The sequence below is a fragment of the Fopius arisanus genome, unplaced genomic scaffold (assembly GCF_000806365.1).
Source record: "Fopius arisanus strain USDA-PBARC FA_bdor unplaced genomic scaffold, ASM80636v1 scaffold00148, whole genome shotgun sequence".
In the NCBI taxonomy this organism is placed as follows: Eukaryota; Metazoa; Arthropoda; class Insecta; order Hymenoptera; family Braconidae; genus Fopius; species Fopius arisanus.
In genome coordinates this window covers 117,109-137,828 of record NW_011887887.1, presented here as the reverse complement: position 1 = coordinate 137,828, position 20,720 = coordinate 117,109, and the positions used below count along the sequence as shown (strand labels likewise).

Genomic DNA, 20,720 nt, shown 5'->3' with positions numbered 1-20,720 from the left:
AGGAACCGAGACAACGTATACATTGAACAATCCGATTGAAGTGAGAGGAATGGAGAGCGCGGGTACCAGGTGGTTCCATGTGTTCGTAACTCGCGACGGCGTGTTGGAGCATCACTCCACATCTCCCTCTGCATCGTATTCACTAGGTACCTTGGACTCTCTCGTCGGCATTAACTCGGTGGGGAGTCACCGGGACTGTAGGAGAAGTTGAGGGGAAACGAGTGGGGAAACTCGAATAGTCCCCGGCCGTTGTACACCAGCTTTCGAACGCCTTCCTCCACGGACTCCCCCGCTCTCTCGACGTGTCTCTCACTCTTCCAGCGGCAGTTCAACGCCGGTCGCGTTGCCAGCATGTTCAAATCCCTCGTCTGGCTTGTATTATCAATATTTTCACCGTTGAAATAATGAGAAGAAAAAAAAACAACCGACAAATCGCTAAACACCTACACCGTTAAATTTCACGTTACTCATTATTATTTTTTAAACCATTTGGGGAGTGACTGCTGTAATAATTGTATCCATGATTTCATTGGTACTTTCAGTTTTTCTGAATGAATCTGGGGGCCTGTTGTGTAGTAACGCCAGATGTATGAACATAACCTACAAGGGGCAAAGAACAGACCTGTTCTGTTGTGAGTGTTATTGTTGACTTTGTTTTTCTTTACGAGATTGTGTATTTTTGGAGCGCTTCATTCATCACTCGTGGGGTTTTTTAAAACTCCAGTGCTCTGGAATGTGAATGATAACGAATGGAGAGGTTGTCCGGGTAAATAAACTACTGGGATGTCTTATGGTGAGTCTGATGGAACGATAACGATTTTTTAGGTTTAATATAGAGTATTGGAGTCTAGACAATAGATATGTAACAAGTCTGTACTCTCGTCACGTGCCACGGAAATGATCTAATCGGGAGATCTATGAAACCATTTGCTACGATAGTTGCGTGTTTAGTGATTAAAATCGTAATGCTCTCGGTGTAATTTCATCTGCATTTTTATTTGAGGAATAAAGAGGCCGGAAATCGGGGTTTATGAATGCCAGTGATTAATACGCGCTGCTCTGACCGATTGTATGAGAATTAAACAACACGTGTGCAATCAAACTCAACGAGAAACGTGAGATTAACGGGTTATTTTGTGTTTTAAAAAATCCATTGATTATTTAATGTCAACAATTTAAATTTACGCGACAATTTAACGAATTTTTTGGCTTCGTGATGCTCCAATTCCACATGATTCAAGAGATTGAAATTGGCATTTGATTTCCGGTTGAGTTTTTGCTACTGAAAAATAAATTGAAATATCGGTGGGATTTTCCACGAGATGCAGAACATCGGGAAATATTTCATGATGAAAAGTATGTTGCGCTTGAAATTAATTCAAATAGCACTTCACGTGTTGACTTAATCCGTCCTTGAATTATTAAAACCGAGTATTAAATTTCAAATTCTCCCCTGCAACATGCAATATTCACTGGTTCAATTTGAGAGAATATTCACGTACCCCAGACTGAAAACGAATGAAAATAGCAGTTGTAAAAACCCAATGCAGTATTGATATATCAGAATCATCGTATGACCAATAAATACCCAGCAATAATTCTCAACGTTCGTTTTTCCGTAAACAACCGAACAGTTAACATTTGTAAACTGTCACGTACCAGAAAAAACCATTAAATTAACTCTGACAAATTTTTCGAGATTTTCACTGCCCTCGCAATAAATTCCCAGTGAAGAATTTCCACGCAATCGTTAAATTGAAACGCAAGGTCTGAGAATTCAAATTCCCAGAGTTGAATTTTTCGAGGTTGATGAAGTCCGTTTTTACCGTGAAATGCACGTGAATTTGGAATATCATGTCTCCTTTAAAGAGGCAACGAGCGTACCTTTAATGCAACCGTGTAGAAAACCCTCGTCAGGAGTTCCATACCAAGAGATTCCAGTAAAAATTCCACATCTGCGGAGGGATGTACAAGGGTGAGAGAGTGAGACAGAAGGCCGGAATACCTCGGTTTTGCACCCATGGGGGGTTAGAGTTGAATGGGTAACACGAAAGAAGAGAAAGAGACGAGTGGGGTACAACAGAGAAGTAGAAAAAAAAAACGAAAAAGGAAAAAAAAAAATGAGAGAAAAGAGCCAATAAAAGGGGAGAGTCTTGGGAGTTGCTGGACGAGTGTGTTGAAGTAAATAAAAATGGTGGAAAAATATTGGGGAAAGAAAAAGGTGTAACGGAATTGAGAGAGAAAAAGGAGCCGTTGGGTCCTTGTGTGATTTACCGGGTTTTGCTCGTCGAGATCCCCAGGTCTGACCCAGGGAAATGGAAATTTCCATCACGAATTACGGTACATCCTCGTAAACAAATTTTCAACGCTCGCACAAGAAACCCCTCGGCAAATACAAGAAAGGCAAACAGGCCTTTGTACTTCTTAAACTGGACTTTCTTCCCTGAGGAATTAGTGACATTTCACTTCGAATTCTATTAGAAATATGAAATTTTATGGAGAAATGGAGTAATTGGAGTTGTCGGGCTGTAATTACCCATCCAAACGTGGAAAATTGTATATTTTGAAATTGACGAATACAATGATTCAGCGCGGAAGCAGAAAATGATGGGAATTTTAATGGAAACAATGTGCATCAAATTATTGGATTGCAATGCTGCCAATTTATCGTTAAATAGCCACCGCTCTCCTTCCCCGTAATTGTTAATTAAAAATTCAATTAAAGTACGCATGCATTCGATGGAATATTGAATGTATGATGAACTGAAAAGTTTGACATTAATCAAGTTTACTTGATATTGAAAATAATGAAAAATTCGAAATAACATTGGGGAAAAAATGAAAGAAAAACTCATACCACCAGCGACATTTTCTCTCCTTTCAACTCAGAAATTAGGTTTTGAGCAATTCGCAAAGTGGTGGAGACATGATAAATTATTACTCAGTGAGTTGCAACTTTGGCTCTGCCTCGTCCCTCACTCTCTCATTATATACACCTGTACATTACACCCCATGAACAATTCAAGTCTATCCTTTCATGTGTAACAACTTCATCAGAACCTTTTCGAATATTAGACTCAACCCACTTTCCCTCGAGAAAAATCCAATCCTCCTAAATCCAATTTTCCACATCCCAAGATTTTTTCATAAGAATTCTAAACCGACTGTAGTAATCAGTGGATCGGTGGATTAGTTATGGATAAAAAAAATCGAGAAATAAATAGTCAGAGAAAGGCTATTCATTAGAAATGGCGGTGGAAGGTACCTGGAGCATGTATAAATCCGGAAAATTCCATGGAAGGATTTATGAGCGTCGTGCGATGTGTGGTTGGACGGGGGGAGCATCCTGGGACGATCTGTTTCCTATACTTAAATCCCGTCGGCATACCACAGTTTTATGGCATGTCCGGTTTTCTTTGAAAAATGCAGAATATCCCCATTCACCATTGTAAATACGACGAACTAAAAATATGACTATTTCACGAGATTTATATTCCCCCGTGTACGAAACATTTATGGGATTTTCAAATTACATAATAGCAGCTATAAAAGCATTCCACTACTGGGGCCAAAGTTGACTATCAAATGAACTTCTCTCTATTCAGAATACTCATCCATAATGAAAAGAATTTTTGTTTCTCTACCGAGAAGGCGTGCATGTCCTAAATATTTCTTTCTATCCAGAAGCCAAATGGCTTTATACCGAGACTTTGCAATGGTATTTTTCACCGTGGTAGGGCATGGATAAAAATTCATGTGAAAAGGTGCGACCGATGCATCATCGAGACGATGTGAAAACGTGAGTAGCATAACGTGTCAGATAGGCAAAGGAGCACGTGTAATGTATGTTGCTGTACCTATTTACACACAAGATGAAATTGTGCGATCATGGATATAGGCGGTTGAACAGTGCAAACATTGTACGCAGTAGTCATGGCTATTCCATTCCATATAAACATTACAATTGAATGTATTTAAATTTATTCAGTCACAATTGCCAGCTAGCGATTATTAATGCAGTGGAATTAATGGATATAATCGCGGTTTGATGCTGAATAAATTGACAACATTGCTTTCCCATTAAACGGCAATACTCGATTAAATTGCGGGAAGAAAAAAAAAATCCCATGACAATTCAGCCAAAATCAATTGTCATTTGATTTTTCCGATAATGAGAGTATTTTTTAAGTCTGAAAAACCTGGACAGAATTAATTTCTTTGAGTGGATGAAAAATGGGATATTTTTATATCGCATGGACGAGACAATACAATAGAAAATACTGTATACGTGTCGCAGAGGACAATAGCAACACCCAGTGACAAATCCACCATTTTTTAGCGACTTTTAGCGACTGAAAATAAAAAGATTGAACAAAAAAAAAAGTCAAATATTGATAGGGGATCATCCCACGTAGGCTTGCAACGTAGGCGAAGTTTTTCTCACTCACCCTGACCTCTCGATGGGATTGGATAGTTCACCCATACATGAAACTTTATATATGCCTTCCAATATTACTAGATTGAACCTGTACACCAGGGGATGGGACGTCAACTGCATCATAAAAGGGAGAGTTTACAGCGCCAAGCACCGCACTCCATACTCGTTAGATTTCGCCATCAGTTAAATTTTGCATATTACTGGATGAAGAAAAAACATTCACTCGACCAATGGAAAAGCCCGGGTGGAGAGGGGGAGGGCTTGATGAAAAATTATTCGAGTCTGCACGTACAGAATGAAATAATAAAAAATTACCATGAGCACGGGATGACCTCCGGCCAACATGGGAGAAGAAATTTTCCACTAAACACCGGATAAATAACCCGTGGAGCAATTACTCGTTTATTATTTATATTACTTTGGGCTGATGGTGAATTGTTTAGTGAATTAATTTGGCGATGTGGGGGTGGATTTTTTTGACGTTGAGGTGAATTGAAAATTTTTTCATTGGCGCTGGGTGTTGGATAATTGTGTTGCCGTTTATGTAATGTTTTTGTTATCTAATGCGGATGTGGTGCAGACGAAAAGGAATGGGGTTGTGTTGGTACATTGACGTTTGTTTGAGAGAGTGCCAGAGGGCGTGGGCGACCAACGCAAACATGCGTATTATCGAGCGCACACGCCCCGCGACCGCGGTAAACATGAAAAAAAAAAATTTGAAAAAAGAATTTAAAATAGGTAGCCCCGTCTGAAAGTCGCACTTTATTCCGATCCTTGATTCACCCTCGGAGGGTGAATCAACAAACTACTCTTTAAATACTATTAAAAAATATTCGCAACTAGACGCCCCATTCGCCAACAATTCGCAATCAAACTTGTCCTGACGTTCAATCGTCGCGTCGCGTTTTCTCTCTTAACGGCTTGTTCTGGCATTTGCAGTAAAAAAAATTACGAGGGCAAGGAAAATTATAAATTTCTCATGAATTCCGCGTATTTCAGGGTGAGCTTGAATTTTTTTTTTTACCCCAAGTCACAAGTTTTTCCAGTTTAATAAATTTTACTGCCATCCAACTCGAGTTCATATGCCCCTGTTTATACACTCCATTTTTTTTCTCCACCATGGTAGAGTACCGCGGTAAATATTAACAATTTTCGACTCTTGCCAATAAATATTTTGCGAGTATATCCATCAACATTGATATCAAGTATTTAATTTACACAAGCATAAATATAATGCACGAGGACGTGATGTTTTCAAAAGTATAGGATTCCACGGGGAATTTGATTTTTGATAAAAAATCAAAATAATTGAAAAAATTCAGCCCTCATTCGATGGAAAAGCCAATGAGCAATAGCATCAGATGAATTTGAATGTATATTGACCGGTGAAGCTGTTGCTATTATGTAACAATGTATTCCCAAACAGCACTCATTGCTTTTATCTACCATTGACACCAATCAACGTGAAAACGTTTGGAGCGTGACAAAGTTGTCTTCAATTACTCTGATTGCCGCCCACATACACTTCAAAGCCACTAGTTCCGCCCTCCTCCCCAAAATACCGATTCATATAAAAATACCAGTAGCAATGACTCATTTATTCCAAATATCAACATTATCCTGACAATTCAAAAAAGACGATGCGAATAGAAATAAAAAATTCCTCCTTTTCCCCTCAAAAAAAAATCCCTCAAGTTGAATATAATTTAAACAATATCACCGAAATATTAATACCTTTGTACGTATTGCTAATGAGGGATTATCGGAAAAGCCAATGGAGCGTATTGCTTTCTCCCGTGATATCTGAGAATTCTACACTCGGGCGTTTTACTATCGCGGGATTGATCTGGCGTAACTCAAATCCGATTAACGCATACGAACACGACAGATCAGCAAGTATCTCGATAAAAGGGGGTGTATTGTACCAATAGACTGTTGAAAACACGACGAGTCGCAATAGATCGTACTGTTGATGTCGGCTGATTCGAGGATTGCGTTAGAAACGTACCACACCAAACCGATCCGGGATTAATCCAAACGCTAATACCCAGGGTTCTCCGATAAACCATCTACGTGTATATACTGACATACTGCTCGGTGCGTAACAGTAATGGATCTGAATTGAATCAATTTTCGTTGGGATTTGTGCTTGTTGAGCGATCAAAGTCATCCGTGCGCTTGATAAACCTGTAATTAGCTTTTAATACCACGAATATTACGCGTGCATTTCACATTGACGCTCAAGTGTCATGCAGTTGACACGTGTTTTTTCATTCTTACAAATTATCGATGGAATATCAGGGCTTCCGATAAATATTATAAATATTCCGATTAATTACCGAGAAATTAACATAATCCGGTGGATTACGTGGTGGAGAAAAAATGCGACACGAGCTTGGAAAAAATGGATGATCTTAATCGAATGAAAATTTATTAATCGTGAGATGTAGAGCCCTTTGAGCAACGGATTTATCCGGAGGATAATCTATTTTCTGAGTGTCGATGTTCCCAGAATGCGACCTCTCATCCTCGTTGTTCTCGGTAATCCCACCGAAATTGACATTGATCCCTCACCCCATAAATACCGATTCACCTCATAATAAGTATCCCCATCCACTCCGATACAGATCACTAGATCGATCAAACGCTTGATTTCAACTTGATTATCACGTGGTTTATATCGTTGTTGGTAAAATGGGTGGAGGTTAACTCGACGGTGGCGGGGCTCGACACGTACCGGGTGAATAAATTTTCACGTCTACCAGTTTCTGTGGTAAAGTGAGAAGGGTGGTGCCCTGAGGGGGCGGTTGGGGTGGATGGGGTGGATGGGGTGGATGTTGGCGGGTAAAAGGGCGGTGTGATAGGTAAGAGGAGAGAAAGGGGATAGAAATTGGGTGAGAGAAAGGGAGGAAGTCTACACCGCAGTTGGGGTATAGACGGAACCCGAAGCCACACTACCGGGGCTCACGTCCTTTCCGTCTACCCTCTTCCCTCCTTTAATGCTCCTCCACCTGCATTATCGTAGCTTCCGATCGCAATGTACCATTCACCCCCCCTCCTCCCCCCACTTTCTCCCATTCGCCAGAGATGTCCGACATGTAGGAAAAAAAATATAAATCCCCGCACATTTCACCTGACAAAATATTGAGATTCCACTCATTCCATCCCCTGACAATCTGCCACTGTCATTCATACCTCTCACCCATTCGATCTCTCTCACCCTAAAAAAAAATGGCGAAATTGCCAACGACAGCACTACTGATTACATTTTTTACCCTCCTCTCACGAAAAAAATACACAATGCCTCTGTCGGTCACCGAAAAAAAAAAAGAAAACCACGAATTAGCATAAAAATTTCACTTGTTAATGAGCACATTCAATTAAAATCGTGGCAACAACATGGGCAGCGTTTCGAGGTATTAATTGAACTGAAATTCGCAGCTACCACTGATTATCTCGTGAAAGCTCGAATTTTTAATATAAAAAATTCTTAAAACCTCGGGGGAATTGCAACTGTCATGATTTTCCAATTGGAAGAATTGAAAGTTCAACGAAATAATTTATCAAGAGTGAATTTTGTAGACAAAGGTGGAGTGGTATGGGATAATCGAGCAACCAGTTCGATTCTCTTGGTGTATCTGATGTAATGGTTTGCAGTGAGACTGTGGGTAATCGAGAGGTCAGTGACACCACCGGTCTAGGAAGTGTCATTGAGGTTTCTTCAATCAATTCCATCTAATCATATAGCTTGAGATTTTTTTTCTCATTTCAATTCCTCGAGGTAAATCCAAAGAGCGAGAACAGAGTTTGAATAATTTTGATTGAACACCGTACATAATGGATAAATAATTATTCCTCTTGGTCAGTAATCTGCACATGACACATGCTTCAATTCCCCCAGATCTGTACATTTGTATGCTTATGTGTAGAACTTGCAGTAAACACGTGATTTCGTGTGATCACCACCGGGTGCGGGCGTTAACAAGCTTCCAGTTTCATTGAAGCGTTAAATTTCTCCTGCGGTGGTGGTTAATTAGTACGCATGTGTTGTCGGTATGATTTTAATTGAATGTACTAACTGATAAGTGAATTTTTTCAATTTAAAAATTGCCTGTTTATTCCGGGGATAATAAATAAATGAATGGACTAGATGAAAATTTAAGACTAAAAATTCATTTGAATTTGCACTTTGGCGTGTAGCTCGCGCTAGGAACACAATGTCGTACAAGAGATGTACAAAAAAGTCTGAGAGATTCTATAGTCCAGGTCTTATAGCCGGTGGTGTTTAGGAGAGGGCAGCAATGGGTCTCCAAGAGAACGATAATAAACGAGCTTTTACGATCACAAATGGTTCGCACAGACGAGCCCTTTGTTTTTTCCCTTACCCTTTGGATATTACTATCTCATATCTCAACGAAATTTCATCGTCTAGCTTTTCACATCGTACCTATCACTGCCACAATCCTCTCACCTCTTCTGGGATCTCTTGTATTTCTATCTATTCTCATTTTCATTGAAATCGAATATTTCGCTGGTCGAGTGGTCTCATACGTCCACCACACGTCCACTCCAATAATCGATTTTCCTTTTTATTTTCAAGTGAACACGCCAGAATGTGTACGTTTATTAAAAGAATTTATTTATTAAAATCCCAGCAACCGATTGACCAAAGTGGAGACAGGTATTTCAGTTATGGAACTCGCGATAAAATAGTATATGAAAATTAAGTGAAAAATCCACGAAACACTGTCGCTATACTCCACGCATTCCCGATATTTTCAGTGCAAAAAAAAAATGAGGGCACGGAGATTCAAGTAATTCGTTTTAAATTCGATACATCTTAAACAATTATTCATGAGATATTCCCCAATTGGACAGTCCGCCCAACTGATCCGCATGAGTTTTCGTATCAGGTTATTCCCCGTGAATTCAAGCTATACCCATTTCCCAAATGAAATAACTTCAATTATCTTCCAACGTGAAATGTGTTCAAGCTAAAATAAGAGGATAAAAATAATCCCCGAGTTGCTTGGAGAGAGTAACGAGAAATAAGACGTCAGATAATACCGTGAACGAAGAAGGCACTCCGGAAGAGTAAACACAATGGCATTGGAAAATCACTAGGTGCATTTCTCCGATCGTTGTCATGGATATGTACCTCAAGCTCACCAATGACTCAAGAAGATCTCGCACCCCCTATTCCCTGCCACTTTTTTTTCACTCTCCACTTTTCTCAACATCTCTCAACAATTTACTCTCAAAGACAGAGGCTTAAGCCCTGCCTTCACATTTTTTCCACCCCTTTAATATCATTCAATCTAGTATATTCCATTTCCATCTCAATATTACAAAAAAATTATATTAAATCTAGCCCCGATTTCAATCGAATGTAAATCTCTTCTCATTTCAAAGCAGTAGCTATCTCACTAGGATCACTTGGAGTTAATCATTTTTTTTTTGGTGAATCGACTAGAATCAGTATTTTTTTTTTTTGCGAATGAGACCTCTAATAACATTCTATAAAAGGGAATGGAGCTGCGAGGAGATGTAAAAGTGTGAGAATGTAAAATGTAGAGTTGGTCGTGACGATAACGCCTGGGGGGTATTAAAACTAAAGTAATTAGAGAGTTGGCAGTGTAGAGGCTTTCCAAGGGTTTGTACCGGTGCCTAATCGTCATACCGTCAGTGCTCATCTCTCCTCGGTACTGGGGACATTGGTAAGCCGATGATATTCTACTCGGGATTATCACAAATTTTCAGTCACAACGTGGGGATTTTTCACGTACTTTACCGGGAGTTGTGCCACTCGTTGGCCACTGGGTGACAATCTTCGGATATTTTTTGTATTATTTTTTTTTTCTTTCTACTCTCAGCTCTCTCTTATCGCCTAGAAAAGCACTTGTGACCTCTTGAAAGTGGCCACACGATTCCCGAGTGGACGCGTGCGATGCTGAAGAGCATTTCATGATTTACCGGGAAAGATATCAGTGTTAAACCTCCGTGCATTGTCAAGTACACGACGACTTGACACGGAGACGAGAGAATAAGAGGGATAAAGTATATGAGAGAGAGAGAGTACTTCACCCGAGAATATTTTATACGACACAAAAAAAAATCATTTACCCGTTTTATAAATAGTTAAAGCTCTTTTCATACTGTAAAAAATTAATTGATTTGCATTATCGATTTGTTTGGAATGAGAAGAAATTTGTCGATGTGACCAAATTGCATTTTTGGAGTACTTGAAATTTTAAAGACCACGAAATTATCCATCTGCAGTTGCCGTTACTATTATCATTATTATACGAGAGGACATTATTCTTGAAAAGACCATCCTCCCTTTCATTGAATGTCATGAGTGTGAACGACTCGTTGAAATGTTTATACTGAAGATGAATATATGAAAGGTTGAAATGGAATTTACCACAAGCGTCGTTGAATGAATTCATCTCATTCGAATAACTTCCCTCCCTTCCCTGCTCAAAAGATATAAAATGAAAAACAGTGGTGTCACGATTGTAAAATAGGTCAAGTAGTGCAGATTGCCAAAAGAAAAAAAAATGGCGTAATGGTGAATCACAATGTGACCACCACTAGAAACCAATTTCCATTTATAACTGTCTTCACAGGATTTCAATCAGAAAGAAATAAAGAAAAAAAATATTATTCGACCGTAAATTCTTCATTCTCTATTATTATTTTCCTTTTATTCATTTTTATTCTCCTCCCTTCCTCTTATCATTTCCAACGGAAATTGATAGGAAAAGACGCGGGAGCCAGAATGAATATTGAATTCGGTTGGAAGACTCGGGGTACGGAAAATGGTGATGGAAGGGGATGGGGTTATACCGTAGGGCACGGCAATTTCCAGAACTATATAGAATTTCAATAAACGCGCAAGACGACTACCCCAAAGACGAATTGAAGATGACATACGTTGCCGTCAGCAACAAGACACCGTCAGACTTCAAGTTATCAGAGCTATCCCACCAAAAAAAAAAATTATATGAACAAATAGATTAGACCGAGGTCTCCAGACATTGAGAAAATATTTCCAGGACTAATGAATGATAGTTGATGAAATAAATCGACCAAGAGTGGATATGGGATGAAAGAGGCCAAGGGTTTCCCTTCAGCCATCGAGTGTCTGACAGAGAAAAAAGAAAAAAGACTAGAATGAGGGAAATTGACGGTTCGATAATCGAAGACGAGGTCTCAGTGGGCCAGTCGACTGACTCTAGTACGTAATTAAATTCCTAGCACGCTCAGCGTCTCTCGTCTTCGAAAAGGAGAGCCTCATCTTCGCTACTAACACCCCCTTATATACGAATAGCAGAGTTGCGCTCGTGTCCAACATTTTTACCGATTTAATGCACTGAGAGGAGGCACTGAGAGCGTCAAAGGATATTAATATCTTCCTACAAAGAAGACCGAGTGGGAAAAACAAGTGATGAGAGAATTTTATCGCTAAAATCCAACACAACTCAATTCAATCTAGTGCAGAAGCATCTTCCGGTATAACACCGAGAAAATTGTTCTAGAAATCTTCTCGGACACTATTCCCCTGGACAATCTTCTAAAAGAAAACTCTCTACAAAAACCAATCCAAAACGAAAAGTAAAAATAGCCAGAAAACCATTTCCCCTTGATAAATTATTCCGTAAGATTCCAACGCAGAAAAATTACGCAATTAAAGCCAGTGTAATGAGTTCTGTTGTTATCATACCCGATGAGCCCTTACAATCCTAGAAATCCAATGTAAGTATTCGCTAACGAAGCAGACCCTAGTGTACCACGCGTTCTCAGTGCGAGTAATCGAAAATAGGAGGAGAAAATTGAGGGAAAAACTGAGGAGAAAGGTTGATTAATGGACTTCTTGCTGGTTAAACGTCTAGGTGAGGAATTCACCCAAGAGCAAGCAAGACGAGACTACCGGAATGAGAGAGAAAAAAAGGAGGAATGAACAAAAGGGTGGGCTTGGAAAAGAGTAAAAGAATAAAAAAAAAGATTAAAAAAAAAATGTAGCAACGCTACAACAGCGGAGATGCTCGCGAATACGGTCGATTAATTGCGGCCGAGTGTACTCTTATATATCCCCCTTTTACAGCCTCTCTGCATCCCTTCTTTTGCCCTCGACAAGGCGGTTATTGCGTGGCTTGTTGCTTAAACGATCCTGGATAAATCCTCGGTGAAAAATATCCAGTCTCCCCCTATTTTACTGGTTTTTTTTTTATTTCTATTTTTTACGATCATTACCGGTTTTCCTATCTCAATTTTCATTTGATTTCCATTCAAATCCCACAAACGAAACACCATCCCGTCATTAAAATAACTTTTTTAATAGTTTAAAAATAGCCCGCCCCTCGACTCTTCCCCAATCGCGATAACGAACATTGGTTTGTAAAATAAATAAGTTTGAATGTGGATAATAAAATAATTCACCCTCTTGTTTGTATCTACGACCGTAAATATACTAATAAATTCTAACGAAAAAAAAGCCTTTCAATAAATTAACCCAGATTGGCCTTTATTTGTTTCAGGAACGCGGCAGCTACCACCAAATCACCGGTAAAATCACTGTTCCACACTGATGATAAGAGAACAAATAGAATAAACCGAGGAAGATCTGGCAGTTCATCGATTCTAATTGACAGGTCACGAAATGGTGGTGGGGTGATAGAAAGAAAAATAACGTGGAGAGAGTGGTGTGAGGCGTTTAAATTTACGATTGCACCAGCATTAAGTACCAAGGGAAATGCCCAAGAGTCATGGATGTTCTCGAGACACGGTAGAGCACTACCAGCCCCCCTCGTACACCATAAAGGATTGCCTTGTATTATCTCCCGATACCGTGTGATACTGTGATTACCCGAGTCACTAGTCCCGTCTCAACTAACATATCAATAAACAACACCGATTACCTTTCTAAATTCCTTTCTCCTAGTTAAACCCTCAATTTTTCAACTCAATCCCATCCCCCACTTCAAAAATATTGATGAACATCAACCTGACGTGAAGATTTACGATAATGTAGACACGAGGAATAATAATAGCGATATAAAAAAAGAAAATAGCGAGGAGCTAAGCTCATACTGTAAATAGTACTCACCGACCAGATGGGTTGAGAGGCAGCTGGAGACGTACTTATTCGTTGAAGATCTACAAAAAATGGCGCTTCTGACACGAGCACAGCTATTTGAAGGTCTTGATACAGCATCCCTCGAGGTTGAAAATTGCTGGAACAAATACAAATATAGTAATGAGTATTCAATTGATAAATCAGAGAGAGTTAATAAAGACGAGTGCAATTAATAGTTCAACTATTTTTCTATTTTCGTAATTGACGAGTGATTAGTGACAAATTTTTCATGGCATTATTTTCACACTTGAACTGTTGAATGACTATTTGCCTGTTTATTTATTTTATTGGAGACGAAAAAAAAAAGTGGAAACGAGAGAAGAGGAGAAAAGGGAGAAAAGGGAGAAGAGGGGAAATGGATCTGGATGGCGAGGTTGGATCGTCCACGAGCGATCCAAGAGGTCCATGTTACGCCTCGTTGGAGTCATTGATGCCCCAGTGCACCAACACCAGTGAAAATCAGTGAGGCGAACTGGGTTGGTACCTGACAGACTTACGACAAGAGGAATCAGAGTCAAGGGGGAAAGCGAGTTGGAAACGACGAATCTTTTGCACGAGTAAATTGTACACTGCCGGAAGTCAATTTGACGGTGGACTGGGGGGACAGAGATAGTGGAGTTGAAACGAGTCAGGATGAAGATTTCCGGGGTAGAGGCTAGTGTACCTCTTCTAGGTGCTGTTGCACCGCGTTGTGTCGTCAAACAGGCAACCGTCAAGCGTTGCGTTGCTGCACTCCTCCTCATCTCGGTTGCCAGTATTTTTTATTACACACACTACGTCATCAGCAGCCCATTATCCAGGTAAATTCACCTCAATTGTCACACATAGAGTATTAAATTATGAAAGAAATTTCAGGTGGTGCACTTTTTTTTTCACTCCAGCATTTCTTCCAATGTTTTAATTAAATATTTGTGAAATTCAGCTGTGATTTTCCGGTGAATTGTTCGAATCACGACACTTGACAAATTCGATGGATGATTGGGAGTGGGACAAGTAATCAGCACTCAGTACGAGTACTGAATTATTGCGCTAATTGAATCGCCCGTCAGTCTTCACCAATCACTGGTACAAAATGGCAAACGTCTTGAACGGTCTGCCAGAAATAAACGTTCCCGAAAATTACCCAAACGTTTGTTCCACAATATTTTGATGTAAACACTTGGTATCCGCGTGTGCCCCAAATGACGAGTTTATTTGATTTACGTGACCGGTTGATATCGTGACGCGTTATGTTGTCCCTTGGAAAATTTAACCACTAGAAGGCGTGCAAACTTTGTTGCCCTGTACACATTCAAATGTTATATCAAACTGCCATCAGCTGAAGAAATACTCTTTACCATGAACCTCTTCCACGCAATCACGTGATTTTCCCATCGATCAGTCGAGCAAAAATTTTATTTCCCTATCAGTCTTATCGATAAAAAAATGAATAAACACCTAGACGTCTGAAATCACGTGCTATTGAGACATCTGGTACCTTCGACAAGATAAAAATAATTCATTCCCACGAGAATTGCTGATTTATTAGCAACAAGTGGAGGTATGACTGATAAAGACAACTATGCGGTGCCACAAAAGCTTGATCTCTCTAGTTAACACTACATTAGAATTGTAGTTTATGTAGAGAATAAGGTTTCGTCTGCTTCTCATTTCTCTCCCACATAGAAATTAACCTGGACCTCGCAAATGCATGGTAAATCATCCAGTGGAAGCAGTTGGGCTTCTCGACGTGGAAATCCTCGCAAGTTCATATTAAAAGGTTGAGTTAACAAACTCGAGAATTGAGGTAAACGGATTATTGAGGCTAACGAGCTAGCCATCGAACTAGAAGACCAACTGGCAGTTGGTGATTTACCCCTTATCAATTTTTTTCATTCACATTTATTTGCAAAGGGGGAAAATATTAAATGGCACCCCTCGGGGACATGCGGCTTCACGATGAGAAATATGAATTTTCTTTGAAAATACACCCCAATGTTATGCTTTCACCGGGGGATAAACCCCTTGGTGGTGAGAATTTCACCATGTGTCGAATTATGTCAATGCAGTGATTATTATTCAAAAGTTAACACATTAACTCAGTTACGAAGTGGTAAAGTGAGTTAAGTCGAATATTTGAGTTTTAAAATAAAAATAATGACAGAAAAATATCCCACGGAATAACTGACGTGATGAAGTCGTAATTAACTTGAGCAGGGGCAATGAAATAATCACCGAGAGATAACAATAAAGACGTTAATATGAAATATCCCGAGATAGGTAGGAAAATAGTTGGCAAACTGAGGGAATAGTCATCCCCATAGCGCTCATGTGGTACCCACTCTGAATCAGGATATATGACTGGTGTGTATTTCCGGAATGAAACGACCCGGTCCAATTGGAATTCTCAAGAAGCTCCTTGATGCACTCCCCAATCTTGGGCCTCGTTATCTCCCCCAGGACTACTACCAACCATCTACGTACCCCGAAAGGGTCTTCCAAACGAAGTAGAAGAAGTGGTAGGAGGTACAGTGCAAAGGGGATGGCACATCTAGAGTATTACTTCCAAAGATCCAGTCGAGGAGTTTGGCGAGTTCATGCTTAATTAGAGAAGACATATAACCCAGAGATCCGTAGATGAGCTCCACCTTGATGACCCAGTGTGCATTAATCTTGGGACGAGAATAAATCAAGAGAGGCGTGGAAACTTCCCCCCCCCCCCGTCATTAATTATTTTATAGCTTCAATTGCAAACATATTTTTCTGGAATACTGAGTCCTAGTGATTTTCTACCGATACGCGATCTTCAAAATTCGTCTAAATTTTCCTGCATGAGTTATCGCAGCGGTATCATTCGTTAAAAAACCGTGTTTTGCTGACGTATCGCTTGAACTGAAACATTTGCATAGTAAACACGAATTGCGCTATTACCAATCCGTGGGACATGAAATGTCACCGGATGTTTATTGCGCGCTCAATCACCGCCAATTCAAAGTCTTGTGCGCGATGCAAATAATGATCAACTAAACTCTATGGAGTATATCCCAGCTGAATGGCTTTCAGCAACAAACAGGGAGAAATATCTGATTACAATCACCAGTGATTGCTTAATTTCCCGTGAAAACAATTTCCAAAATGCCCCTTTAAAAAAAATCTGTACAACATTGAGTGTCACCGATAATTTTAACTGAGAGTTTAAAAAGTCATGAAATTTGTAAGCTTTTGGAAAATTCGATGAAAATTTGATGGGAACTTCGCAGGTCTCTTGAATTTTCAATGAAGACATGAATATTCAGTAAATTCATGGATATTCATGGATTTCCCGGACTTTTCCGGATGTCCATCAATTTTCATCGAATAATTGAACAGTAATTTCCCATAGCCATCGTTTTTTCTCAAAAATCGAATTTTAGATGACAAAACTTATTAAAATTTCATTGCATTTATAATACGACGAAATTATTGATAAAAGGCCCGGGGATTTTTCACAAAGATATTCATTGACATAAATTTTCAATTAAAAAACGCCGATAATTGCTGGACTTATTCAATTCACCTTCCGCTCTTCATTCGAAAATTACTCCCTTTCCACCACAAACCGGACGATATCCCGGGTATATCCCCGGGGATGATTAAAAAATTGAAAGCCCTTGATCACTCATAGGTAGAAATTCAATAATCCGTATGCTCAATCGAATAAACCGTTCTAATTGAATCGAATGGTCTGAAAGGTTGCCGTCATCCGCTTTTCATCTTCCACTAGCATCCCTCCGAAGAAGGCAACTCACTCCAATCAGTGCTTTAAATATCTCCCGAAGCAACCATATTCCCACTCCTTTGAAGCCCTCAATCTCACTTGTCTCGCGGATAAATGTAATTAAACGACATAAAAACCATCGCAAAGAGGAATTAATTTAAAATTGACGCCATTAAAAATCTAAACGCTTTCAACGACAACTGAACAATTCATTAACTCGATATTTTTCTGAATAAAAGAGAAACTATATATCAGCACTAAAAATATTTTCATATGAAAATATCAGAATAGCTTTATAATTAGCCACCGATTTACCAATCTTCCCCGTTGATCATCCTCGCAAATAACAACAGTTGAAACAAACGTGGGAAGAGCTAATGTGTCCGTAAAAGGAACTCACGACAATAAAATAGTTACGTGTTGTACATGGTAAATGGATTGAACGGTGAGCAACAGAAATGCTAGTGGCTTCAGTGGATTCATGCAATGTCCAGTCATGTGCATGGATTCGTATTAGTTCATGGATGTGGATGTTTGCGGACGGATGACGAGCTACGGTGCGTTCCTAATCACGCTTCTAATCACACTCAGGCACGAAATTAACCCTCCGTGTGTTCACTATTCAAAGGATTCGAGGTCCAGGACCCAAACATACTCTTAATTAGCCTGAGCCATCAAAATTACACAGTGCAAATACCAAAATCCATTGATCTCCACGCCAACTAATCGATTTATATTCAAATACCGAAGAAACTTCAAGTTAAAATATTATTTATTTGATATATTTATGCCTGTAGGTCTGGTCGCTTCCCTAACCGTTCACCCTTCCACTTTTTTCTTCTATAATAGTCACTACTGCTACATCGATATTGATATTCAAAACCCGTTGCGATAGACGAACCGAATGTGCCTTGGATGAGAAATACACAGGCAATAGCCAGAGGCATCACGAAACGATTTCACTCTATTGATTAGAATTCCAATTATTGGTCTAGACCAGATTTTTGTCAATTCTTTCTTCTCCGTTCTTTTCTACACAACCTTCCACATTGTACCGATTCTTTTCATCGACCCTGAATAGCTCTTATCATCCAGTGTAGCACTTTGATGACGCAAGAAGATATAACGACCTCTCCTAGCTCTTCAATAGATAATTTTCCTCTCTGCCTATTTCTATAATTACATCTTGAATCGTACCGAGAAAAATCCTTGAAACCATCTGAAAAACCACACAAGCATGACGCAATTGCCCGATGCTCTGCCCGATCTTAAGATCAAAGGTCTAAGATACGTTCCAGTAACTCGTACCATTGAGATAATTCCACGTAATTAATGCATATCTATCATTTCCCTAATCGATCCTATTTTTCCACAATTTTTTCCCTGTGACAAAAAAAAAATTTGACACTTGCAATAATAACCGCGTGTTTTCAAAAAATATATCACAGATATTTTTCTCAGTTTCACCCTAGCATTCTTTTTACTCCAACTTCACTTTCATCCTCCCCCCGACGACATCAGCTCCCGGATACATCCTCTTGATGAAAAGGGATTTCGTTTTGGTGGCTGAGTATACGAGTAGAGGCGCCGAGCAAAAAGCCGCTAGCCAATTTAGCCCAGAGGGCAAAGGGGTTCGGGTGTATAGTAGTTGGCCAAAGGATCCCACCACCAACGACTCATCGCAGTAAAGAACGAAAACCCCGAGGAATTTGCCACAGAGAGACCAAGATAAAAAAAAAAAAATGAGTCCAGAAATCTTTAATAACGTCCGGTGAAATGAAATTGTCGTGCCATTGACAAGTCCAATGTATTCACAAAGAAATTTCCAGCCAAATGAAATGCATATCCTGGTATAAAGTTTGTGTTGGAGAATTTATGAAATATTAAAGGGTACAGAGCAATCCAACACGCAACACTTCCGTGTTCACGTCATAACATATCCAAGGACAAGAATTTCGCTTTGTACTCGCCGCGGTGTTCGCGATTGTTCGATGATAATCGTAATACAATACAACACCCCAAGAGAAATGGATCTGATATGCATTGCCAGGCCCCTCCCTCTTTATCACTCCATTATTTTTTATTCAACTCGATTTTGCCCCGTCGTTGCAACACAATATATGTCGCCATTACACGAAGATGCGTGTTACCCACGACAATATTTGAAGTTGGGGGAATGTGCATGAGTCAACTTGACTCATCGTTTATATTTTGCTGCTTTCCAAAAGTAACTGCACGTGTAACAACTTTATCACTCTATTTTTCCAAAGATAAATCCAGAATTATCTCGAGGGCAGAAAAGAAAATTTAATCTCCAAATGCTTTAATTGAAGAGAATCCGACAAATTCAAAATGTGTTTTTGAATGTTCCCTGAGTAAACGTCTGAGCAGACAGGGATTTGAGTTAACGTGTGTCGACGTATATAAACGGAAATCCCTCGTCAACGTGTCTTCATGATATGAGACACATTTTCCGACTAGCCATTCGTCCCACACACGATATTCTCCCCGATAGCAATATTAAAATCCACGAAAAAGCTCAGTAAACATTAAACCCTTTGAAATACCATACATTTTTTTAATACCTTTGACACAGAGCAGAACGAGAAAACATAGATTCGACTCGGAGATTAGAATACAAAACCCCCTCGTACTGATGATGAAAAGCAGCAACGAAATTAAAAAGTTCACTTTGTTCTCATCTCGTATTTACCCAGACTCGTTGAAATAATTTTCATATAATGTTCCTCTGGCCAGTGTTAAAATAAAATTTCTACTTAAAACCCACCGAAAATTACCGAATACGAGATAAATTTCACATGAATTTCAAATAATTCAAGATTGAAACCCAGACAATTGTCGAGAAATAATCATCGATATTAATGAATGACGTGGATATAAAGAACTCGAGTTATCGAGGTGTTCCAATAACTGATGAGCCGAAGGATCGCGTCTTCCAAATAAATCGAGAATAGGAGTTATGGGTATCGATTTCTCAAGGATCGAGAGAAAGAGAGAGAGAGTACCGGAGGTTTTCCTCAGGTTGTATGCCAGATCATTTTTATCGCTCAACTCTCTTACATCAGTGCTTCACTCATTCGTTCAATATATCGATTAGCCGGTTCGTCGGCCCATCCTAGACACAGTGAGGGGTGACGATAAAACTCGCTTATATCCCCCCATGTACATCCATCAATTTTTAACCACCCCTTACACACCCCCGTCAACCGCATCATGCTTAATCATTGTCTCGAGTGGTACATAGTCCAGAGGGTACTACCATAGAAGAGAGTGTAAAAAAGAGTGTAAAAGAAGGTGAAGAAAGAAAAAGAATAGAAAAAAAAAGAATAAGAAAGAAAGGGCCTCGAGTGAGGGGTAAAAATGGAGGTGGATTCTCAATTCTCATT

At 39.5% G+C, this 20,720-nt stretch overlaps 1 protein-coding gene across 1 annotated transcript in view; it reads left to right on the top strand.

The window, feature by feature from the left end:
* The first annotated feature begins 290 nt into the window (after window positions 1–290).
* sfl (N-deacetylase and N-sulfotransferase sfl) overlaps window positions 291–20,720 on the top strand; it is a 32,461-nt gene continuing 12,031 nt past the window's right edge. Inside the window, exons 1-2 of the mRNA XM_011314158.1 lie at window positions 291–793; window positions 12,979–14,377. Coding sequence (XP_011312460.1) covers window positions 14,211–14,377 — 167 coding nt within the window. The 5' untranslated portion in view covers window positions 291–793; window positions 12,979–14,210. The remainder of the gene's footprint in view (window positions 794–12,978; window positions 14,378–20,720) is intronic.